Source organism: Tamandua tetradactyla, chromosome 2, assembly GCF_023851605.1.
Source record: "Tamandua tetradactyla isolate mTamTet1 chromosome 2, mTamTet1.pri, whole genome shotgun sequence".
Classification (NCBI taxonomy): Eukaryota; Metazoa; Chordata; class Mammalia; order Pilosa; family Myrmecophagidae; genus Tamandua; species Tamandua tetradactyla.
In genome coordinates, this window is record NC_135328.1 from 94,793,684 (window position 1) to 94,821,016 (window position 27,333).

A 27,333-nucleotide genomic window follows, 5' to 3' on the forward strand; every position below is an offset into this window, starting at 1 on the left:
AAAGCCATACCCATTAAGCAGTTACTCCCTAGTCCCTTTTCTCCCAAGCCCCTGGCAACCACCACTCTGCTTTCTGTCTCTATGGATTTACTTACTCTGGATATATCATATAAATGGATCATATAAGTTACCTTCTGTTTCTGACTTCTTTCACTTAGCATATGTTTTCAACATTCATCCATGTTGTAAAATATGTCAATACTTTATTTCTTTTTTCTTTTTCCACATGGGCAGGCACCAGGAAATGAACCCGGGTCTCCAGCATGGCAGGCAGAAACTCTGCCACTCAGCCACCGTCGTACCGCCCATATTCATTTCTTTTTAAGGGCCAGTAATATTACGTTGTACATATATATCACAAATTATCTGTTCATCACATGATGACCATTTGGGTTGTTTCTACCTTTTGGCTATTGTGAATAGTGCTCTGTGTATATTTGTATACAAGTATTTATTTGAGTTTCTGTTTCAATTCCTTGGGTTATATGACTAAGAGTAGAATTTCTGGGCCATATGGTAATTCTGTGTTTCATTTTTTGAGAAACTATTTCAGCAGCTCTCCAGTCTTCAACATCCTCATCTACACTTTTTATCTTCTATTTTATTAATTACAGCCGTTTTAGTCAGTGTGAGGTGATATCTTACTGTGGTTTGTATTTGTATTTTCCTAGTGAATAATGATGTGTTGAACACCTTTTCATGTGTTTTTTTTTTTTTTTTTGCCATTTGTATATCTTCACGGCAGAAATGCCTATTCTAATTCTTTGGCCCATTTTTATTGGGTTGTTTGTCTTTTTGTTAGGTTATTGAATATACAACATATATAAAGAATCTTATGTGTAGCTAGACCCTTATCAGATACATTATTTGCAAATATTTTCTCTAATTATGTAGGATGTCTTTTCATTTTCCTGATACTATCCTTTGATGCAAAAGTTTTTAATTTTAATGAAGTTAAATTTATATGTTTTTTCTTTTGTTACTTATGCTTGCGTTACTTCAAAGCAACCAGGGTCAGGCAAATTTACCATTATGTTTTCTTTTAAGAGTTTTATGATTTGAGCTTTTATGTTTAGGTCATTGATCCATTTTAAGTTATTTTCGTATATAGTGTAAGTTTGGGTTCCAACTTTATTCTTTTGCATGAGCATACCCAGTTGTCACAGCAGCATTTGTTGAAAAGACTATTCTTTTCCCCTTGAATTGACTTGGCACCGTTGTGAAAAATCAATTGGCTATACCTGTATGGATTTATATCTGGAGTTCCAGTTCTATTCCATTGCTTTCAACCATGTGCCAACCTTATGCCAGTATCTCACTGTTTCGAATACTATAGCTGTGTAGTCATTTTGAAAAAAGAGAAGTATGATTCCTCCAACTTTATTCTTCGTTTTCCGTATTGTTTTGGATAGTCATATTCCATTGCAGTTCCATGTGAATTGAAGATCAGCTTCTCCATTTCTGAAAAATAAAAAAGGGACATGGGAATTTTGATAGGGATTGCATTAAATCTGTAGGTCCCTTTGGGTACTATTGCCATTTTAACAATATTAAGTCTTCCAGTCCATGAACACACAATGTCTTTAATTTAGGTCTTTAATTTCTTTCAGTAGTGTTTTGTCATTTTAATGTACAAATCTTTCACCTCCTTGGTTAAATTTAATCCTATGTATTTTATTCTTTTGAATGCTGTCGTAAATGGAGTTGTTTTTCAAACCTATTTTTGGATTGTTCATTGGCTTTTTGTAACTTTTTAAAAATATTTTATTGACAGGTCTTCACACACATGTATTCCATACATGATGTACAATCAGTAGCTCACAATATCATCACATAGTTGTGTATTCATCACTATGATCATTTTTTAGAACATTTGCATCACTCCAGAAAAAGAAATAAAAAGAAAAATTCATACATACTATACCCCTTACCCTTCCCTCTTATTGACCAATGGTATTTCCATCTACCCAATTTATTTTACCCCTTATCCTCCCAATTATTTATTTACTTTATCCATTAATTTTTTTTTTACTCATCTGTCCATGCCCTGGATAAAGGGAGCATCAGACACAAGGTTTTCACAATCCCACAGTCACTTTGTAAAAGTTGTATCTTTATACAGTTGTCTTCAAGAATCAAGTGTACTGGAATACAGCTCAACATTTCAGGTACTTCCTTCCAACTACTCCAATACACCATAAACTAAAAAGAAATTTCTATATAATGCATAAAAATAACCTCCAGGATAACCTCTTCACTCTGTTTGAAATCTCTCAGCCACTGAAATTTTATTTTGTCTCATTTCTCTCTTCCCCCTTTTGGTCAAGAAGGCTTTCTCAACCCCTTGATGCTGGAGCCTCGTTTATCCTAAGAGAGTTAGAGATTTACACCCCTTGGTGTTATGTCCCATGTAGAGGGGCGGGCAGTGAGTTCACCTGTTGAATTGACTTAGAGAGAGAGAGGCCACATCTGAGCAACAAAAGAGGTTCTCTGAGGATGACTTTTAGGCCTAATTTTAAGTAGGCTTAGCCTATCCTGTGCAGGAATAAGTTTCATAAGGGAAAACCCCAAGATTGAGGGCCTAGCCTCAATCTGAATTTGGTTGTCCCCACTGCTTGTGAGAATATTAGAAATTCTCCAAATAGGAAAGTTGAATATTTCCTCCTTTATACCCTGTCACCCAAGGGGACTTTGAAAATCCTACTTTATTCACTGCCCAAATTACTCTGTGATATATTGGGCATCACACTAACCTAGACAAACCAACAAAATCTCATGCCCTATTTAAGATTCCATGTACTTATGGTGTTCAACTAAACTGACAATACAAGTTAAATTAGGAAATGCACTACTCTAAATATAAATTTACACCAAATAAACATCTCTCCCTTTAATCTCACACAGAAATTGAAATTAAAAAAAATGAACAATATCATCCTTTACCCTGTATTCTAATTTACCTTAGTCCTGCCAAATCAATTTCATTCATTTATCAACTCAAAGTTTGATTACTTTTTCAACTTTTTAAACAGTTCCTCTATGGGGTAGTGCTGACTTTCATAGCTTCAGAGCTTTAACTCTGAGTCTCAAGTATCACATAAATACCCAAAGTTTCTGGAAACCACCAGGTTATATACAAAGAGCTAAGTATCTCAGAATTTAGAAATAACAATTACAACTCCTGAATATATGTGACAGCTATAAGAGCTTACAATGTAGGATCCTTTACAAAAAACCCCAACTGATAATCCATGTTCTTGACTTCAGTTCACATAGTTTTTATATTATAGTTAGTTCATATGACTGAGGCATGATAGGTAATATTTGTCTTTTTCTTTCTGAGATTTCATTCCTTAAGTTTCATTCACCTAGTTGCACGCCTCACAACTTCATTCCTTCTTGTGACCGTTCAGTCATCCATTGTGTGTGTATACTACAGCTCCCCTTCCATTTCTCAGTCATTGTACCCTTAGGCCACCTCCATCCATTGTGAATTGCAAACACTGTCACCATAAACACCAATGTACAAATGTCCATTCATGCCCCCAAACTCAGTTCCTCCTGGTATATACTGAGCAACAGGGTTCAGATCATGTGGCAACCCCACCCCTACCTGCTGTAGAATCATCACACTGCCCTCCAAGGGACCATACCTTTCAGTTTCCCTACCGATAGTGAATAGGTATACCTCTTTCTCTGCATTTTCTCTAGCACTTGTTTCTCTCTGTCCATTTTTTTCTCTGTGTCCATTTTTAAACAGTTTTATTCATACATCATACAATCTAACCTAAATGTGTTTGTCACCATAATCTATATGAAGACATTTCCTTTTTGTTCTCGTTTGCTAGCTGCTGGAATGCAATGTACCAGAAATGGAATGGCTTTTAAAAAGGGGAATTTAATAAGTTGCTAGTTTACAGTTCTGAGGTCTAGAATATGTACCAATTAAAGCAAGTCTATAGAAATATCCGATCAAAGCCATCCAGAGAAAGATACCTTGGTTCAAGAAGGCCGATGAATTTCAGGGTTTCTCTTTCAAGTGAGAAGGCACATGGTGAACACAGTAAAGGTTTCTCTTTCGGCTGGAAGGGCACATGGTGAACATGGCATCATCATCTGCTGGCTTTCTCTCCTGACTTCCTGTTTCATGAAGCTCCCCAGGAAGCCTTTTCCTTCTTCATCTCCAAACTGCTGGCTGGTGGACTCTGCTTCATGGTGCTGCAGCATTCTCTGCTCTCTGTGAATTTCTCCCTTCAAAATGTTTCCCCTTTTTATACGATTCCAATAAACTAATCAAGACCCACCTGAATGGGTGGAGACATGTCTCCACCTAATCCATTTTAACAACTACTCTTGACTGAGTCACATCTCCAGGGAGGTGATCTGATTACATTCTGAAACATGCAGTACTAAATAGGGATAAGAAGAAACAGCTGCCTTTACAAAATAGGATTAGGATTGAAACACGGCTTTTCTAGGGTACATAAATCCTTTCAAACCAGCACATTTTTCTTCTATAAAAAATCCATTCCCCATGCCTCCTGCCTGTTGACATTTAGTTTTGGCATAATGACTTTATTACATTCAGTGGAAGCATATTACAATGTTACTGTTGACTATAGACTCTAACTGTACAAGTGGTTTTTGTATTTTGATCTTATACCCTTCAACTTTGCTGAATTCCTTCATTAGCTCTTGAAGTGTGTGTGTGTGTGTGTGTATTATTTGGGATTTTCTATATATAGGATTGTGCTGGTTTGAAATTGTTATCTACCCCAGAAAAGCCATGTTTTCTTTTGTAATCCAGTCTTGTGGGGCCAGACCTATTGTCTTAGATAGAAACATTAATTGGATTGTTTCTGTGGGGATGTGACACACCCAGTCATGGTTGTGACCTTTTGATTGGATTGTTCCCATGGAAATGTGGCAGACCCAGTTGTGCATGTGCTCTTTTCATCAGATGAAGATGTGATTCCGCCCATTCAGGGTGGGTCCTGACTGGTTTAGTGGAGTCCTTTCAAAGAATGAAAAATTTTGGAGGAAGCTCAAATGCTTAGAGAACAGTTGCTTCAGAGCCAACAGAGATGCAGACATTTGGAGATACTTGGAGTGCAGATGCCAAGACAGGGAAATTTGGAGATGTTGAGCCCAGCAGATGTTGCCATATGCCTTCCTATGAGATGTTAAAAAAGCCAGAACCCAGAGTTCCGTCCCAGAAGAGCTAAGTGAAGGCCTATATACACTTACAGAAGCAACCACTAGCATCAGAACTGGAAGCAGTAGAACCAAGAACAAGGACTAGCAGATGCCAGCCATGTGTCTTCCCATTTGACAAACATTGGCCTCTCTTGAGTCAAGGTATCTTTCTCTGGATGCCATTTTTATGGCCTTAGAACTGTGAACTTGTAACTGAATAAATTCCCTTTTTAAAAGCCATTCCATTTCTGATATATTTCATTCTGGCATCATTTAACAAACAAAAGCAAATATCATGTCATCTGTGAATAGAAAGTTCTACTTCTTCCTTTCCAACTTGGATATTGTTTACTTCTTTTTCTTACCTAATTGCTCTGGCTAGAACTCTCCATACAATGTTGAATAGCTAAATGAATGCAGGCATCTTGTCTTGTTCCTAAACTTAGGAAGAAAGCTTTCAGTCTTTCACTATTGAGTATGATGCTAGCTGGGAGTTTTTCATAAATGCCCTTTAACATGTTGAAGAAATAAAATTCCCTTCTATTCCTTGTTTTTGGGGAGATTTTTTCTTGTCATGAAAGATTGCTGTCTTTTGTCAAATGCATGCATGCAGTTAATTGAGATGACCACAAGTTTTTTTCTTTCATTCTAATAGTGTATTACATCGATTGATTTCCTTATTTTGAACCAACCTTGCCTTTTTTGGGTAAAGCCTACTTGGTCATGTTGTATACTTTTAATAGGCTGATGGATTTTGTTTGCTAGTGTTTTGTTGAGGATTTTTACATCCATATTCTTCAGGAATACTGGCTTGTAGTTTTCTTTTATTGTGGTTATCTGCCTGGTTTTGGTATCAGAGTAATACTATGTTCTCTATTCTACTTTTTGTAAGAGTTTGAAAAAGATAGATCTTAATTATTCTTTAAATGTTTGGTAGAATTTTCCAGTGAAGCTTTCTGTCCTGGAATTTTCCTTTTGGGAAATTTCTGATTACCAATTAAATCTTATTTTAAGTTGCTAATATTTTCTATTTCTTCTCGTGTAAATTTGGTACTTGTGTGTACTCTCTAGTGAATTTTTCATTTCAGTTATTGCTTTGTTTTAGCTTCAGAATTTCTGCTTGGTTCCTTTTTATAATTTTTATCTCTTTATTCTTGATTTGTTCATGCATCTTTTTCCTGGTTTCCTTTAGTCCTTGGTCCATGGTTTCCTTTAGCTTTGGGGGCATATGTAGGACAGTTGATTTAAAGTATTTGTCTAATAAATTTAGTGTCTGTATATGGTTTGGGAATTGAACCTGGATCTTCTGCATGGAAGGTGAGCATTCTACCACTGAACCACCGTGCACCGTCAGAGTTTGTTTTTATTACTTACTGTGGGCTATGGTTGTTTGCCTGTTTAGTGGCTTTTCTAATCTGTTTTTGTAAAGTTCATATTCTCTGTCCTGTGTGGTCTCTGAACTGTATGTTTTATGAGCTTGGGCTCTGCTAGTGTTTTGACAGAGGCTTCCTTGAACATCAGAAGTTAAAAAAAATTATGAAAGGAGTAAAAACTCCCCCAGCTTTGCAGATTTGGTTTCTTCTGAGCTTCTCCTTTAATGCTTAGCCAGCCTCATATTTATAACTTTGCCTTAGTCTTAACTTCCTGTTTACAGTGACTCCAGAGGTGAAATTTTCACATTTTCAGATGTGAAAGCTTAGTTAGGATTTTCTCAGGTCTTTTTTGAGCATGTGTCCAGCCCTGGACATGCACATGGCTTGTCAAATTCCCCATTATGTGGGCTATTTTGAATGCCCTAAATTTCCAAAGATACTCTGTCCCCAGTTTTTTTTCCAAGAAGTCGGTTCATCTATTGTTTGCCTCAACTGTAATCTTTTGCCCCAAGCAGCAGTGGGTTATTTATTTCTCTTACAATGCTATGGAGAAATGCTCTGGAGTCCTAATATTTAATTCTGACAGATTTTGCCTGAAGTTTTTGTGTTTTTGTGAAAGGATGGGCCCTTGGAGCTACCAACTCTGCCATTTCTCCTGATCAGTCATATACTGATTCTTATTTAAGCACATGAAAGTGTAACCACGTTTCCTTCCTGAGTAAGGAAATGTATATAGGATAAATAAAGGTAAGTGCCTGGTGTTCCTGTCAGCAACCTCAGACAGTTTAGAACAGATAAACATAATTCTTTGAGAATAAGTTCTGCTGTATTTCCTTCAAAAGTATGGTCTCACACTGGTAATGCTAGCTGCTGTCTTCAAGACCACCGAGCCATGGAAGGGGGTAGAGTAAGGGCAAATACAAACACTGCAAATCTTTTCCACAGTTTTTTAGTTGCATTTTTCTTCATTCATTGTTTATTTGGTGACTATAAGCTTTTGACTGTTTTTGGAGTCCTAATACTTGATTCTGACAGATTTTGCCTGAAGTTTTGGGGTTTTGTGGAAGGATGGGCTCTTGGAGCTACCTACTCTGCCATGGTTAAGTGCTCAGCCTGTACTAAGGCCAAGTAGCAGACTAAAAGCTGTTTCCAAAAAGGAGGGTGGTTATCTGTAGCAGATGGCAATGCTTTGCTCCAAAATCCTAAGGGTCTGCATTGTGATACTTCTATAGGGGCCTACCAGGGGCTCCAGACAACATCCCTATTTGCCACCTACACTTCCAGCACCATTGGATCTGCTGAATCACATGGCAGAGTAACTTGCACAGCAGCCGGGACATGTTGCAGAGCCTCCTCTTGTTTGAATCCCCACTCGAGAAACAACTTTTCTGGTCACTTGGAAAATGGGCCAGAGTAGTATACTCAAATGAGGAATATGTTGTCAGCAAAATCCAAAGAGGCCAACTAGGCATTGTGTTTTTTTTTTTTTTTTTTTTTTGGTCATAGGAAGGGCCAGATGCAACAGCTTATCCTTCACCTTAGAAAGGATATCTTGACATGCCTCTTCCACTGTACACCTAGAAATTTCACTGAGGTGGAAGGCCCCTGGTTTTTGTTGGATTCCTCTTCCAGCCCCTGACATGCAAATGCCTTAAGGTAGTTGCTACTTCTTGCTCACAAGATCCAATTAGCATGATATCATCAATATGATGGGTCAGTATGATGTCTTGTGGGAGGGAGAAGTGATCAAGGTCCCTGTGGACAAGATTGTGACATAGGGCTGGACAGTTGAAGTAACCCTGAGGCAGGACTATATACTGCTAGCCTTGCCAGCTGAAGGCAAACTGTTTCTGGTGGTTCTTACTGACAGGTATTGAGAAAAAAGCATTTGCCAGATCAATAGCTGCATACCAGGTACTAGGCGATGTGTTGATTTGTTCAAGCAATGATACCACATCTGGGACAGCAGCTGCAATCAGAGTCATCAACTGGTTAAGTTTATGATAATCCAATGTCATCCTCCAAGTCCCATCTGTTTTCTGTACAGGCCAAATAGGAGAGTTGAATCACCATGCCTGTATCCTTCAAGTCCTTAAGAGGGGCACTAATCTCTGCAATCCCTACAGAAATATTGTATTGCTTCTGATCCACTATTTTGTTAGGTAGGGGAAGTTTTAGTGACTTCTGTTTGGCCTTTCCTACCATAATAGCCCTCACTCCATGAGTCAAAGAACCAATGTGGGATTCTGCCAGTTGCTCTTTATGTTGATTCCAATTATGCATTCTGAAACTGGGGAAATGACCACAGGATGGATCCGTAGACACATTGAACCCACTGTGAGATGGACCTGAACTAAAATTCCATTCATCACCTGACCTCCATAAGTCTCTACTCTGACTGGTTACCACAGTGCTGTTTTGGGTCTTCTGAAATTAGTGTCACTTCTGAGCCAGTATCCAATAATCCCTGAAATATCTGATTATTTCTTTCTCGCCAGTGCACAGTCATCCTGGTAAAAGGCTATAGGTCTCCTTGGGGAAGGATGGGAGGAAGGTTAACATTGTAAATTTTGGGCAATGTCACAGGGACCTTCCACAAGGGTACCTGCCCTCCCCCTCATTGAGGTGCTCTGGGTCCATAAACTGTCTCAAGTCTGGGCATTGATTAAGGGTTTGTGACTCTCTATTTTTGTTTCTCAAGTTAGACTTCTGTTTACTTGACCTAGAATTCTTATGCTATACAGCTCAAATAAGAATTTAGTAGACTGCTCATCTGTTTTACTTCTAGGTACCCCATGATCTAACAAGTCCCTGCAAGTAAGGTTATTTTAATTGCTGCTTTGAGTCTGCTATCCATTATGGTGGTCACACCAACCTTGACTATAGTGATTAACTGTTGCCACATGGCTTCTATCAACTCAGGATCCAATCATCCCCGTTGTGTTTAAGGATTCCAGCTCAGAGACAGCAGTTCCCATAGTAATATCTGACCTATAGAGAACAGCAACTATAGAGCTCTGGAGGTATGATGGAACTAGTCTCATGAATTTATTTCTCAAGGTTCTGATGAAAGGTATGTCCTCTGGACATTCCTGGAGAGTGTAAACAGCTCTCCCATGATAAATCACTCTAACATTCCCATCTCTGTAAGCCTCTGGATCCCCTCATCAGTATTATACCAGGACAGTTCTGGCATTTTGACCTCAGGTGATGTCAGTCACTTTTTCATCTGTATTTCAGCCAACCATCCAAACAACCTTTTAATGCCCTTTTTAACCCCTCAAGTTACAACATTGAATGCAGAGTCTCTGCTTATGGGCCCATATCAATAAATTCAGCTTGATCCAGCTTTATATTCCTTCTACCATTATCCTATACCTTTAATATCCATTCCCACACATATTTCCCTGATTTCTCTCTGTATTAATTGGAAAACTCCTGCAGTTCTTTTGGAGTATAGTTTAGCTCCTCATGGGTCACACTTTGTACCTCACCTTTTGAGGCCCGTTGGGACTTTAGTCTAGTTATAGAACTTGAAGAAAAGAGGAGTGGTGGGGTTGAGTTATTAAAAGAAGTAGAAGTGTCTTTGAAGCCAATTACCTCAGGGCATTCCTTTACACTAATCCTGGTAAAACACGATTAATCTCTCCAGAGAGGAATAAGGTCTGTATCCTCAGGGGAGGTGGTTACAGGGTTGGCATGTACTGAAAGATTGATCTTGTTAGGTAGAGGTTGGATGGCAGACACCTGTGGGGAGACTGGAGGCTGAGAAGCTATTTCCTCAAGACAGGCTGGAGGTCGGGAAGCATTTTCCTCAGCCACTCCTGCCATCACCTAATGGGCTCATGGACAAAGTGGGTGTGGTGGCAGGGATGGACGTTATTCCTGGGCTCAGCAACATGGACTTCCACTCACCAAGACTGACCTGGCTACAGCCTCTGCTGAGTGCCCAGTCTCCCAACAGCAGAGACCCATACTTGGTCCCCGATCTGGCAACACTCTCTGAGGTGATCAGCCTGTTATCTGTTGGGAGATTGATTATATTGGACCACTTCCATGATGGAAGGGGCAGCAATTTGGTCTTTCTAGAACAGACACATACTCCTGATATGGGTTTGCATTCCCTGCATGCAGTGCTTCTCCAAAAACTTCCATACTTGACTGGGGAAAAAGGCTGGGGCCAAGATGGTGTGGGACTTTGTTTGTCCTCCAGAGCAGCTAGTAATTAGCCAGGAGCAGTACAGAAAAACTGGTGGGGCCATGTCAGTGACTGGACAAATGCCGTACCCCAGTCTGAGCAAGCTGGAATGACTGCGAGCCCACCCAGAACTGTGAGATCTTCAAACCATGGTGGCTGGTGCCCCTCCCCCACAGGCTGCTCCCCAGAGGGGATAGGAAAGAGACTTTACGAGCAGCAGGGGCTGAGCACAACCAAACTCTAATTGTGGAATTAATTAACAAATTCTGACTACTAAAAATAGGCCTCCAGCTCAGCTGAACCTCGAGTAAAAGCGGAGGTTGCTGGTTTTGCCCAGGTGCAGAGGGGTCAGGGCTGATGGAAAAAGAAAAAAGAGAAAAAAACAGAGCTTTTTTGGATCGTACAGCACATAATACTTAAAAGCATCTGGGCCCTGAAGGAAAAGAGAAGGTACATAGCACCTGGAGATACACAAAGCAAACATACCAATTTAAGCTCTTGATTGGCAAACCCGAGGAACGGGGGTCCTGCTCTGAAAAGGAATTTTCTTTTTCTTTTTTGTGGCTGTGTTTCTACTGCTTGACTACTCTTTGGATACAAAGGCTTTTCAGGCTCCAACTGCTCCAGGCATAGGCAAAATTAAGCTTGTTAGAGTGTTTGTCTGATGCTTCTGCCTTCCTTGGAAGAGGGGTGGATCCCAGCAAAGGTGGATTCCCTCCCTCAAGGAATTTAGACCCCAGGGTCTGGAAAAGATTTGAAATGAGTAAAGCCAGTCTACAACCTCTCCTTTGTCTCAACCTAACCCCCAGCAGAGAGTTTGCTGAAGTTAAAGGTACCGCATCACCTTATGCTGGTGGAACCCACAGACAGAAAAATGCCACATAGGAAAAATGCAGAGTCCAGAGGCTTCATAGGAAAGTCTTTCAACCTGCTGGGTCTCACCCTCAGGGAAAACTGATGCAGGTGACTCTTTCCTCCTGAGAGGAGGCCAGTCTGGTCTGGGAAGATCTGGCTGGGGTCTATAATACCTAAGTAGATCCTCCTATGGGTGGGGAGGGTGGGGGGTGGGGGGGGAGAAAAGGCACCATGCAAGTAGGGCAAGAAACAAGAAAACCAGAACTGAAAAATTCTAATCTGTTAAACAAAACCTAAGCTAGAGGTCTAGACTAAGCTGAACTGAATGTCAAAGAACAGATGACAACAGTCATCCAGCAAGAAAATCCTAGGTAAAAATATTGAAACGAATCTCCAAAAATACTAATTAAGGAAATTAAATGCCTAGACGTCAGTAAAAAATAACAAATCATACTAGGAAAATTGAAGATATGGCCCAGTCAAAGAAACAAACCAACAATTCAAATGAGATACAGGAGTTGAAACAATTAATTCAGAGTGAATAACAGTGGGAAACCTCATCAAAAATAAAATTGATGAATTGAGGGACGATATAAAGAAGGCAGGGAATGAACAAAAAGAAGAAATTGAAAGTCTGAAAAAACATAATAGAACTTAGGGGAATGAAAAGGACAGTAGGAGAGATGAAAAAAGCAGTGGAAACCTACAATGTTAGATTTTAAGAGGCAGCAGATACGTCTGAAATCTGACAAGCAAAAGAAAATATAGGGAAAAGAATGGAAAAATATGAGCAGGGACTCAGGGAATTTAATGACAACATGAAGCGCATGAATATACATGTTGTGGGTGTCCCAGAAGGAGAAGAGAAGGGGAAAAGGAGGAGAAAAACTAATGGAGGAAATTATCACTGAAAATTTCCCAAATCTTATGAAAGACTTAAAATTACAGATCCAAGAAGTGGAACATACTCCAAACAGAATAGATCCAAACAGATGTACTCTGGACACTTACTAATCAGAATGTCAGATGTCAAAGAGAAAGAGAAAATCTTGAAAGCAGCAAGAGAAAAACAATCCATCACATACAAGGAAAGCCCAATAAGGCTATGCATAGATTTCTCAGGAGGAACCATGCAGGTGAGGAGACAGTGGGATTAAGATACTTTATTTAGTATCTTAAAATGTCTCCTTAAGATATTTTAAGATACTAAAAGAGAAAAACTTGCAAACCAAGAATTCTGTATCCAGATAAATTGTCCTTCAAAAATGAGAGGGAAATTAAAACATTTTCAGGCAAAAAATCACTGAGAGAGTTTGTGACCAAAAGACTGGCTCTGCAAGAAATACTAAAGGGAACACAAGAGACAGGTAGTAAAAGACATGAGACAGACGTGTAGAGAAGAGTGTAGAAATGAAGACTATCAGTAAAAGTAAAAGAAGAAAAAGTAGATATGACATATAAAATCCAAAAGGCAAAATAGTAGAAGAAAATACTGACTTACAGTCATAACACTAAATTTTAATGGATTAAACTCCCCAATCAAAAGACATAGACTGCAGAATGGATTAAAAAACAGGACCCATCTATATGCTGTCTACAGGAAACGCATCTTAGACCTGAGGATAAACATAAATTGAAAGTGAAATGTTGGGAAAAGGTATTTCATGTGGATAACAATCAGAAAAGAACAGGAGTAGCTATTTTAATATCCAACAAATTAGACTTCAAATGTAAAACAATTAAAGGAGACAAAGAAGGACACAATGTATTAATAAAAGGAACAATTTCACAAAAAGACATAACAATCATAAATAATTAATATAATAAATACATAAATATAAATATTTATATTTATGCACCAAGCCAGAGTGCTCCAAAATATATGAGGCAAACACTGAACAGAAAAATAGACACATATACCGTAATAGTTGAAGACTTCAATTCCCCACTCTCATCAGTGGACAGAGCATCTAGATGGAGGATAAATAAAGAAACAGAGATTTGAATAATGCAATAAATGAGCTAGACTTAACAGATATTTATAGAACATTGTACTCCACAACAGCAGGATACACCTTTTTCTCAAGTGCTCATGGATCATTCTCAAGGATAGACCATATGCTGGGTCACAAACCAAGTCTCAGTACATTTAAAAAGATTGAAGTCATACAAAACACTTTCTCAGATCATAAAGGAATGAAGTTGGAAATCAATAGTAGGCAGAGAGCCAGAAAATTCGCAAATATATGGAGGCTCAACAACACACTCTTAAACAACCAGTGGGTCAAGGAAGAAATTACAAGAGAAATCAGTAAATATCTCGAAGCAAATGAAAATGTAAACACAACATATCAAAATTTATGGGATACAGCAATGGCAGTGCTAAGAGGGAAATTTATTGCCCTACACGCCTATATCAAAAAAGAAGAAAGAGAAAAATCGAGAAATTAACTGTCCACATGGAAGAACTAGAGAAAGAACAGCAAACTAACCCCAAAGCAAGCAAAAGGAAAGAAATGATGAAGATTAGAGCAGAAATAAATGAAATTGAGAACATGAAAACTATCGAGAAAATCAACAAAAGCAGAAGTTGGTTCTATGAGAAAATCAATAAAATTGATGGACCCTTAGCGAGGTTGACAAAAAGAAGAGAGAGGATTCAAATAAATAAAATCAGAAATGGAAGAGCAGACATAACCACTGACCCAACAGAAATAAAGGAAGTAATGAGAGGATACTATGAACAATTTTATGCTAATAAACTCGACAATGTAGATGAAATGGATAACTTCCTATAAAGGCATGAACAACCAACATTGACTCAAGAAGAACTAGACAACCTCAACAAACCAATCACAAGTAAAGAAATTAAATTAGTCATTAAGAAGCTCCCCAAAAAGAAAAGTCCAGGACCAGATGGCTTCACATGTGAATTCTGCCAAACATTCAAGAAACAATTAGTACCAATCCTGCTCAAACTCTTCAAAAAAAATTGAAGTAGAGGGAAAGCTCCCTGACTCATTCCATGAAGCCAACATCACCCTCATACCAAAGCCAGACAAAGATATTACAAGAAAACTATATACCAGTCTCTCTAATGAATATAGATGCAAAAATATGCAACAAAATTCTTGCAAATTGAATCCAGCAGCATATTAAAAGGATTACACACCATGACCAAGTAGGATTCTTCCCAGGTATGCAAGGATGGTTCAACATAAGAAAATTAATTAATGTAATACACCATATCCACAAAATCAAAGCAGAAAAACCACTTGATCATCCCGATTGATGCAGAAAAGGCATTTGATGGAATTCATCATCCTTTCTTGTTGAAAACACTTCAAAGGATAGGAATAGAAGGGAACTTCCTCAACATCATGAAGGGAATATCTGAAAAAACCACAGCTAACATCATTCTCAATGGGAAAAAACTGAAAACTTTCCCCCTAATATCAGGAACAAGACAAGGATGTCCACTATCACTATTGTCATTCACCATTGTGTTGAAAATTCTAGCCAGAGCAATTAGACAAGAAAAAGAAATACAAGTCATCAAAATTGGAAAGGAATAAGTAAAACTCTCACTGTTTGCAGATGATATGATACTGTATGTCAAAAACTCTGAAAAATCCACAGCAAAACTACTAGAGTGAATGAATGGGTACAGCAAAGTGGCAGGTTACAAGATCAACACTCAAAAATCTGTAGAGTTTCTATACACCAGTAATGAACAATCTGAGGGGGAAATCAAGAAAAAAAACTCCATTTACAATTGCAACCAAAAGAATAAAATATTTAGGAATAAGTTTAACTAAGGATACAAAAGACCTATATGCAGAAAACTACAAGAAATTGCTAAAAGAAATACAGAAGACCTTAATAAATGGAAGGGCATACCATGTTCATGGATTGGAAGACTAAATATAGTTAAGATGTCAATTCTACCTAAATTGATTTATAGATTCAATGCTATGCCAATTAAAATCCCCAATCTTACTTTTCAGAAATAGAAAAACCAATGACCAAATTTATCTGGAAAGGTAGGGTGCCCTGAATAGCTAAATATATCCTGAGAAAGAAAAGTGAAGTCGGAGGTCTCACGCTACCTGACTTAAGGTGTATTACAAAGCTTCAGTGGTTAACACAGCATGGTACTGGCATAAAGATAGATATACTGACCAACGGAATCGAATAGAGTGCTCAGATATATACCCTCTCATATATGGACAATGGATCTTTGATAAGGCAGTCAAGCCAACTCACCAAGGACAGAATAGTCTCTTCAATAAATGGTGCCTGGAGAACTGGATATCCACATGAAAAAGAATGAAAGAGGATCCATATCTCACACCTTATACAGAAATTAATTCAAAATGGATCAAAGACCTAAACATTAGACCTAAGACCATAAACTTTTAGAAGAAAATGTAGAGAAATATCTTATAAATCTTATAATAGGGGGTAGTTTCCTAAACCTTACACCCAAAGCATGAGCATTGAAGAAATAAAGAAATAAATGGGAACTTCTCAAAATTAACTTTTGTGCATCAAAGAACTTCGTCAAGACAGTAAAAAGACAGCCTGCACAATGGGAGCAATATTTGGAAATGATATATCAGACAAAGGTCTAGTATCCACAATATATAAAGAGACTGTTCAACTCAGCAACAAAAAGACAGACAACTCAATTCCAAAGTGGACAAAAGGCATGAACAGACACTTCTCAGAAGAGGAAATACAGATGGCCAAAAGGCACATGCAAAAGTGCTCAAATTCCCTGGCTAATAGGGAAATGCAAATCGAAACCACAATGAGATATCATTCACACCCACCAGAATAGCCATTACCAATAAAACAGAAAACGACAAGTGCTGGAGAAGATGTGGAGAAGGAAGCACACTTATCCACTGTTGGTGGGAATGTCAAATGGTATGAGCGCTGTGGAAGGCAGTTTGGCAGTTCCTCAGCAAGCTAAGTATAGAATTACCACATGACCTGGCAATACCATTGCTAGGTATCTACTCAAAGGACATGAGGGCAAGGAAACAGACATTTGCACACCAATGTTTATAGCAGCATTATTTACAATTGCCAAGAGATGGAAACAGCCCAAATGTCCATCAACAGAGGAGTGGCTAAATAAGCTGTGGTGTATACATACGATAGCATATTATGCAGCTGTAAGGCAGAATAAAGTTATGAAGTATGTAGCAATATGGATGGACCTTGAGGACATTATGCTGAGTGAGATTAGCCAGAAACAAAAGGACGAATACTATATGGTCTCACTGATATGAAATAACATTAGTGAATGAACTTGGAGAATTTCAGTTGGTAGCGAAGACCATCAGGAGATAGAAATAGAGTAGATACTGGGTAATTGGAGCTGAAAGGATACAGATGGTGCAACAGAACTGATTCTAAAAATTCAGCAATGGATAGCACAATACTACTTAACTATAGTATAGAAATGTTAAAACACTGAATGATGCTGAATGTGAGAATGATAGAGGGAGGAGGCGTGGGGGCACAAATAAAATCAGAAAGAAAGATAGACAATAAAGACTGAGATGGTATGATCTAGGAATGCCTAAAGTATACAATGATAGTGACTAAATGTACAAATTTAAAAATGTTTTTGCATAAGGAAGAAGAAAGGAATGTCAATACTGCAATGTGTTGAAGATAGATGGTAGTTCATATTTTAAAACTTTAACTTATGTGTGAGACAAAACAAAAAAAATGTTTATTTGGTACAAAATTTATATTTTGACTAGTGCATTTCCTAATCTAACTTATGTGAACAGCTTAAGTTAACACCATAGTACATGGAACTTTGAGTAGGGCATGAAATTTTGTAGGTTTGTCCAGAGTGATGACCCGATAAATCCCAGAGTGATTTGAACAGTGAATAAAAAAATATTTGCGTAGTCCCCATGGGAGAATGGTGAGAAAGGGGGAAAATTCAACTTCCCCAAGTGGAGTTTTCTTGATATTCCACAAGCAGTGGGGACAACCAAAGCAATAGGCTAAGCCCCCAATCTTGGGGTTTGTTCATATGAAACTTCTCCCCACAAAGAATAGGCTAAGCCTACTTAAAATTAGGCCTAAGAGTCACTCCCAAGAGAACCTCTTTTGTTGTTCAGATGTGGCCTCTCTTTCTCAGCCAACACAACAAGCAAACTCACCCCCCTCTCCCTTCTATATGTGGGACATGACTCCCAAGGATGTGAACCTTCCTGACAACATGAGACAGAAATCCTAGAATGAGCTGGGACTCAGGATCAAGGGATTGAGAAAACCTTCTTAACCAAAACTTTGAAGAGTGAAATGAGACAAAATAAAGAGTCGATTGCTGAGAGATTCCAGAGAGAGTCGTGAGGTTATCCTGGAGGTTATTCTTACGCTTTTCTTATGTTATTCTATCTTATATAGATATCACGTTTTTAGTTAAAGTGTAATGGAGAGGCTGGAGGGAACTGCCTGAAAATGTAGAGCTGTATTCCAGTAGCCATGTTTCTTGAAGATGATTGTATAATGATATAGCTTCCACAATGTGACTGTGTGATTGTGAAAACCTTGTGTCTGATGCTCCTTTTATCTACAGTATGGACAGATGAGTAAAATATATGGATTAAAAATAAATAATAGGAAGAACAAATGTTAAAATAAATTTAGTAGAGTGAAATGCTAGTGATCAATGAAATGGATTGGTAAGGGGTGTAGGAAAAAATAGGGGAAACAGGTTAAAATATATTGGGTGAATGGAAATACTAGCAGTCAGTGAGAGGGAGGGGTAAGGGGTATGGTATGTATGAGTTTTTTCTTTTTTCTTTTTACTTCTTTTTCTGAATTGATGCAAATGTTCTAAGAAATAATCATGATGGTGAATATCCAACTATGTGATGATATTGTGAGTTATTGATTAAATATCAAGAATGGAATGATAATATGGTAAGATTGTTTGTGTTTGTATGTTATGTTTAATACATTAAAAAAATAAATAAAACCAAAAAGCTTCCATACTTGGACTTACTGAATTCCTTATCTACCATCATGGTATATTCCACACAGCATTGCTTCGGATCAAGGAATCCACTTCACAACAAATGAAGTGTGGAAATTGGCACATTGTCATGGAATTCTCTGGTCTTACCATGTTCTTCATCATCCAGAGGCAGCTGGTTTGATGGAATGGTGGAATGGCCTTTTGGAGGCACAATTACAGTGCCAATACCTAGCAGGGCTTGGCCAGTGTTCTCCAGGAACCTATGTTTACTCTGAATTACTGTCCACTCTGTGGTGCTGTTTCTCCCATAGCCAAAATTCATGGGTCCTGGAATCAGGGGCTGGAAATGGGAGTGGCACCACTCACTATCACCCTAGTGATCCGCTAGGAAAATTTTTGCTTTCTGTCCCTGAAACCTTAAGCTCTGCTGGTCTACAAATCTTAGTTCTAAAAGGAGTGCTCCTACCAGAAGACACATCATTCCATTGAACTGGAAGTTAAGACTGCCACTTGGCCACTTTGGACTTCTCCTGCCATTGAATCAACAGTCCTGAAATGAGATTACTGTTCTGTCTGGGGTGATTAATCCTTACTAGCAAGGAGAAATAGGATTACAAATGTAGAATGGAGGTAAAAAAAAGAGTTTTCTTGGAAAACAAAAGATCTCCTATGGCATCTCTTAATACTGCCATGTTGTGTGATTAAAGTCAATGGAAAACTGTAACATCCCAATCCAAACAGGACTACCAATTTGTCCATAAACTTCAGGAATGAAGGTCGGGGTCACCTCACCTAGCAGAGAACCATGGCCAGCTGAAGTGCTTGCTGAGGGTAAAGGAAATATGGAGTAGGTAGTAGAAGGAGGTAGTGATAAATATGAACTATGGGCGTATGACCAGTTACAGAAGCAAGGACTGTGATTGTATAAATATTTCCTCCCTGTTTTGTTAGGAGTATGTTTGCATTTGTACATAAGCAAATATCTTGCTTTCCTCTTTTCATTTGACATAAGTCGTATCATTCATGTTATAATATTTAAGTCATATGATATGAAGTTTAAGAGTGAATTTTACCCCAGGACTTGCACCTTATTCTGGAGAAGTGTAGTGCATTGCCGGTTGTGCGTAGGACAATTGAATATTGTTAGACAAAACATATACCTGTTTTTGCATTCTATTTGGAAATTGAGAGTGTTTCAAGGTGATGTGTATAGCTGCCAAGTGCCAAGGGTGAACCATGATGGTTAGGTTCTGTTGTCACCTTAGCCAAATGACACTAGTTGTCTGGTCAGGCGAGCACTGGTCTGACAGTTGCTGCCAGGATATTTCTTGACTAGTTGATAAACCAGAAGGCTTTTATATTAAATCATCAGTCAGTTGATTGCATCTGTGGCTGATTACATCTGAGATCAACCAAGGTGCACCTCCCACAAGGAGATAATCTAATCAGTTGGCTGGCTTTTGAGGAAGAAGAGAGACTCTTTCATTGCTTCTTCAGCCAGCACTCCTCTCCTATGGAGTTTGTCCAGACCCTTCATCAGAGCCCCCAGTTTCACAGCCTGCCTTCTGGATATGGGGCTCTTCCATTCTCAGAGTTGCATGAGACACTTTATAAATCTCATTTTTACAGATGTCTCCTGTTGGTTCTGTTTCTCTAGAGAACCCTGACTGACATAAGTTTGTACCCTTCGATTCTACTTTCTATGCTTTGCATACATGTGCACACACATGCAGATATATATTTTAAGCATAAAACAAATAGCATTTTAGGTATTGTTATACAACATACTTTTTCACTTCATGATATGTCTTAGAGATCTTACCATTTAGGTACATATCAATATTACTTTATTCTTTTACTATCAGCCATGTATTCTATAGAATCACTTACCATAATTTAATCACTCCACTTTTCATAGTCATTGAGGTTTTCTTTCCTTACTTTTGTATCTTATAAGCTGTTCTTTTTTTCTTTTTACAATATTGTACAGCATCTCTAAGCCATTAGTTTTTCTGTAAAAGAGATTTGCAAAAGTGTCAAATGATGTGTCCATTTATAAATTGCCTGACTAAAAATCTTTTATATATTCATATTACTCCTAAAATTGTGTAAGGATGCCTGTTTTCATACCCGTTGATAGAATTCCTTTTGTAATATTTGCAGTTCTGAATAATAAAAATTGTAATTCTCTTATTCCTCTTGATGTTGAGCTTTTAAAATCTATGTTTATGGTTCATTTATAACTGTACTTTTGTGACCTGCTTTTTAATACAGGTTGTCACTGTTCTATGTTTTAATTAATTTCTTGTTGATTTATGAGCTCTTTATTATCAAGATACTAATCCTATATTACGTGTGTTCCAAATTATTTAACACAGTAGATTTCTTGTCTTTTAACTTTGTTTATGGTGTCTTTTTTTGTGAATTTTAGGAAGCTGTCTACATTCTAATGTATATATTTGCATGGTTTTATGTCATGCTAACCTTTTTTTTAAGATTTAGCTCTTTAGTTAACTAGAATGCGTTTGTGTGTTTACAAGTATGCGTATGTTTGGCCATTTTTTTTATAGAGCCAGTAGCCTTTCCTGAAAATGTGAAACCTCATTTACTTATATTTATGGCTGTGCAAATGGTTTTAGCAGCATAGTCTTTTATCATCTGAATTTCATAGCGTAGGAAATTTTTCTGTAATCCTAAGGAAAAATAAATTCATTCATTTTTAATTTTATGACATAGAAACTTCAAAGGAGTGATCTCCAGTATATATTAATTTTTAAAAAAAGAGCAAATTTGCATGTAGTATGCTAGTTTTTATCTCAGAATAGCTTCATGTGAGCATGTGTAAATATATATGTGGGTATCCATATAAATACACACACACACACACACACACATATGCATATATTTCCAAAACAATATAAAGAAAAGAAAAACAGTGAAGGAGTAAAACCAAGAATTAAAGAAAATGGTTAACTAAGGGGAAGAAAGAGTAAGCATTGTATAGGAGAACAGTCATGGAAGCAAAATTTTCTATAAAACAGGTGTTCCTTGTTTTATAGTTTTGACTTTGGAACCATGTGAATGCTTTACATAAATCATGAAGCAAAATTAAATCAAAATGAAATAAATACAGCAAATTATAAAAATGAAAACAAAATGATAAAAATTAGTCTAACTGCATATCAGTTTAGTGTCTTATTTCAAGTGACAATGCATGGTAATAACCAATTATCCATCCTTAGAGGCATATATCCTAAGGGAAAAATATAGCAGGAAATATTAAATGTTTTTTAGTTTTCATATTGTTAGGAATAATAGTATTATTTTTCTTTTGAAATTATTAGACTTATAAATTAAGTAGGAATGATAGAATTAGACAACCACAATTTTCCAACCTCTATTTGAAATAACATGACTGTATTATGATCATAAATAGCTACTAATATCCTCAGGTAAAATGCTGAAAGTGGGAGCATTATAATCAATGGATCTGGCTGACAACACTTAACTCCATCACTGATCAAATTTAGTATTGCCCAAAAAAGCGCCAATCAGTTGTTATGTCCTAACTGATATGATGCAGTAGAAAGTATACAGCACCTCTATGAAGTTTTCTTGTTAAAAAAATGACCCTGTTAAAACGCCTAGATATCTACTTGCCAGCTTATTTAACATAAATGGGATAAAGGAATATAATAAATAGCATCTCAGAGATGCTGTCAGCTACATCTGAAATACTGGAAACTCTATAAGACAAATGACACATTTCCTTCAGTAAGTAATAGGTAAGAAATAAAAAGGACAGAAGAGCTTTTACACATTAACAGAGAAAGATAATGTCAACCAAATGCAGTATTTAGACTTTGGATCCTGATTTGAACAAACCATCTGTAAGAAGACACTACGATGATAAGGGAAATTTGAACAATGACTGGATTTCATATACTATTAAGAAGTTGTTAATGTTTCGTATGTGCCTTAGTATTGTTTCATGCTAAAAAGAGTTATCTCTTAGAAATACAGATTGAGATATTTCTGGGTAAAATGATAGAATCTCTGAGATTAATTCAAATAATCTTGTTGGAGAGTTGAGGGGGAGATCTGGTAAGGATTATTGAACTTGAATGATGAGTACATAGAGTTAATTTTTTTTAAAATATGTTTATGTATGTTTAAATTTTTCTATTATAGAATTTTTTAATTTTAAAAATAGGTAAATTTAGCTTTAATCAACCAGGTTAACTGAATTTGATAAATCATCATTTTCAAAATTTTACACCTTAATGTTTTTTTTTTTTTTTTTTTTTTTAGAAGGAAGGAAGGATAGAAGGAAGGAAGGAAGGAAGAAAGGGAAACATTTTTAAACATTTTCTTGTTTTATTGTATTCTGTTTCTCCGTTTTTGTTACATGGGCTGGGGCCGGGAATCGAACCGAGGTCCTCCGGCATAGCAGGCAAGCACTTTGCCCGCTGAGCCACCGCGGCCCGCCCCACCTTAATGTTTTAAGAGTGTATATATATATACACACATACATATCTGCAAGAATGTTGTAAAATTCACAGTATTCAGTGTAACTACTACAGTTGACCTAGACCCAATATGCCCTTATCTTCAAATTACATGAATGCAGTAGTCTTCATGAGAAGCCAAACTCATATTTATCAACATTCTAGACTCACTTTTAAACTAAATATAGCACTGTATTCTGTCATATCTACCTCTCACCAAGCTTCTAATATTTGTTTTTCAGGTACAGCAGGTACAGACTGTACAGCAGGTACAACATGTCTACCCAGCTCAGGTGCAGTATGTGGAAGGAAGCGATACTGTCTATACCAATGGAGCAATGTGAGTTTATGTGTCAGAGTCTTTAATTCTCCAATTTAGGGTGAAATAGTGTACTTTCTGACACTGTCCATTGTTACCAAATTGTTTTCTGTGTTTTCATAGGAGTCCTCTACTAGAATGGAATTTAGATTGAGCTATATTTAGAGCCTCGTCTATGTTTATTAACAATGTGTGTTTACTTTTTCTCTCCCTTCACCCTAGTAGAATAGTTTAATAATTAAAATTTTTATGTCTTTAATAGTTTTTCCTAGTCAAGAAAGAATTAATACCTCTTGTTGGTGATTTTAATAATACTATATAAAACCTGTACAAGAAATATATGTTCATTTGAGTATAAACTAATACAAAACCAGTCAGTGTGTTAGGATGGTTTAAAAATATTTTTAAAACTAGGTACTCCACTTAAAAGTACTTGATACTCTGTAAATCTCATTTTTCCTTTTTGAACCCCTCCTCTTAACTTATCTTCTTTGTCTAACTTCATTTGAGTTTTCAACCACTGAGATTAAGATGCAGGAAGTTATTATAAATAAAAAGATTAAGAATAATTACAAGTCAGCATGATTGTTTTCACTTACCATTTGGGTTTTTATAGGTTTGCAATTTTTTGACACTGAATGAGTCAAAATGAATTCACCTAAATGAATTCAGATTTTCTCACGGATTTTTCCACCCACCTCTCCTCATTGTTTGTGTTTCTCAGGATGATAATCTCTGTTTTCTTTGTTCTTACTGTACCCACAAGGGCCGGGATTTTTTAATCTGTTTTATTCCCTGTGAAATTTCTAATACCAATGTAGGAATTCAATTATTGTTATCTATTATTTTGATTAAGAAACTTAAAATCCTATCTTAACTGTGTATTAGCTTGATACTCTTGGTCAAGATACTTAATCATCTGAGTTTTTAGTATTTTTCATTGGGAAGTGGGAAGATAATAATCTCAGTCTTCTTGGGTTGTTGTGAAAGTTTGGAGAAATATATTTAAAGTGACTAACATTGGACCTAGTACATATGGTACATACATAAGAGCTCTTCATTGACCTTGACCCTTTTTTCCTCATTGTTTTTGGTCATTCAATTTATCCATATCACCATTGCCTTAAAACCTCCCATAACCTTTAAAGTAAAATCCAACTCTCTACTTAGGCATTCTCCCTATTCCTGCCTCTCTAGTTTCACCTTCTGCCTATTCCAGGCACAGTCAATTTTGTCACTTCCCCAAAATGCTCCACTTTAATGTTTCTGTGGTTTTGTCATGTGGTTTTCTCTGCTAGAATACCAACCTTCTCTTTCTTCTTCCCAGCCGCCCCCCGCCACACCCTTCAGCCTAATGTGATCTTTATAGACGGGCATCAAGCATCTTCTCCTGTGTGACAATCACTTCCTGACTCTCTGCTGCAGCTAATTATCTCTCCACATCCTAACTTTCACTTCCAGCATTGTATTGTGAATCTTGTTTATGTTTCCCATACTAAGAAGAACTTTCTCTGGATAGGAACTACTGTTCTTTCGTTGTTTCTTATATCTAACTAATAAAGAATTAACACATTTCTGTTATTCTATTAAATGTACAACTCTTTACATATTTTAGACAAACTGTGGATATGTTTTACCTATTTTTAGGTAGACCTAGGACTTCCATGAGCCCGCCTTTGGAACCTTTACCATAAACCCACACTATTGTTAAAATTTATGCAAGGTAACAGAGATGCCTGCCATTTTGACTTTTATGCTATGTAAGAAAATCAGCGGGTTTCTAGACATTGCTAGAGATTACCGAGTCATCAGTTATTATTTCATTCTTTTCTATAGTATATCTGCCACAAGATATCCCAAATAGCTACAAGTATATGGATTTTTTTTTCTAAAATACAGCCTTCTTTTAAGCTTAGTCCATTCCCATCTTTGTTCATTTACCACCCAATTTGATCTACTCGTCCAAAGACATACTAGGTAAAATCATACTAGACACTCACTGGAGGGCTAAGTTACCACTCTGCCATCTGTAGTATTTAACCTTGCATTCATAACCATGTAACTGTAATCTTACATTCGTTATAGCATTCCTATCAGCTGAGAATCCCAGAAATTCTGACAAACAGAGGCTTAAACAAATTAGTACTGTTATTTTTCTCAGGTAGTAAGTTTGAGGGTAGTGTATTATGCAAATCACTAGCATTGTGTGGTACAAAATAAGCCTCATTGGACAAACTCTTACAAGCTGCCATTAGGCAGAGGGAGCATAGCTAAACTGGATGCACCCTGGAAATTGCTACAGTAGAAGGGCTCTGCCCCTACAATGTGCTATATATTTCAGGGAGCAAAAGCAGGGAATATATAGCTGGTTATGTGATATTAGAGCATCCTTGTAGAGAAAAATGCCCTTCTTAGAATAGAGTTGATAACTTTGGAATGTAGCTTCTGCTATCTGCCTGTTCTTCCATTGAGCTAACTCAGAGCTGCTGAGCCAGCTAATTGCTAAGCCATCAAATGAGCCTCTAGAACCATCCAGAATTGTGTTTTCTCTTATATTGCCGACATTGTCTTAGCAGCCCAAGAATTTTAGGGTCAGGCTTTTTTTTGCATGGTCACAAGATGTCTGCTTTAGTTCCACCCATCACATCTGCAAAAAAAATTTCTGGCTTTCCCAGAAATTCCCAGCTGACTTTTACTTTCAACCCATTGGCTAGGACAATATCATATAGTAATGGCTAGCTGGAGGACAATCTGGGGATGTGAATTTGTAGCTTTCAATCTGTATGGTAGAAGAAGGCGAGGAAAAAGGGAAGTTAGAATGGCTATTGAGAAACTTAACCCTACAGTATCTGTCATGGTCACTTGTCATATTTGTGTTGGTCTAAGGTAGAGTGGAGAGATTAGACTCTGCTACATATTACTGTATGACTTAATGTCTAACCTGTTTTAGTTACCTAGCTGCTAAAGCAAATACCATACGGTGGGTTTGTTTAAACAATAGAATTTATTGGTCCAGAATTATGAGGCTAGAAGAAGTTTAAAATTGAGTCACCAACAAGGCAATGCTTTCTTCCCAAGCTTTGTGGCTTTCTGGAGCTGCTGCCAGTAGTCCTTGGTCCTAGACTTTTCTGTCACTTGGCAAAACACATGGCAACCTCTTCTGCCTTCTCTACTTCATCTGACTTTCACTCTTCTTACAGAGAATTTACTAATCCGGATTAAATCCCAAACTGATTCAGTTGGGCCACACTTTAACTGGAATATAGTCTTGAAGAGATCTTATTCACAATGACTTCACACCCACGATAATGTGGACCAAGACCAAGGATGTGTCCAAACTGTGGTACACAATTCAGTTCACTGCAGTCAGACCTCTGGCCTCCAAAAGACATGTTTTTGCCTCATGCAAAATATATTCATTCCATCACAACATCCCCAAAACCTTAAGTCATTTCAGTAACAATGCTAAGTATAGAAAACTTTACCTATTTGCTTCCCTTTTTCATCTGTGAAATAGAGATAATTAGCTTATTAAAAGTGCTCTCATAGCACGTGAGAAATAATGAGTACTCAGTAAACATTAGCTATTGTTGTGATATTATGTACTATTTGTTTACATTTTTCTCTCCTACCTATGATTCTGAATGCTGTGTATTGTTTGTAGATGTTTAAATTATACCATCATTGTACTTAGGGTCTTCCACATAGTAAGTAAATGAACTGTATGAATTCATTCATTAAAAAAATCTTAGAAAACTAGTATCTTCAGGGTTGGTGCTTTTAAATCATGGGGTCTATTTAAGTGCAGAAATTATTCAAAATAATATATCTAGTGCCCACATGTATTTTCTGTGGCCTACTAGTTCAGTTTG

General features: G+C 37.2%; 1 protein-coding gene across 10 annotated transcripts in view; it reads left to right on the plus strand.

The window, feature by feature from the left end:
* RFX3 (regulatory factor X3) overlaps positions 1-27,333 on the plus strand; it is a 382,072-nt gene that overhangs the window by 213,917 nt on the left and 140,822 nt on the right. For all 10 annotated transcript variants that reach the window (XM_077148291.1, XM_077148294.1, XM_077148298.1 and 7 more), the window contains one exon: positions 23,385-23,482. In XM_077148291.1, coding sequence (XP_077004406.1) covers positions 23,385-23,482 — 98 coding nt within the window. The remainder of the gene's footprint in view (positions 1-23,384; positions 23,483-27,333) is intronic.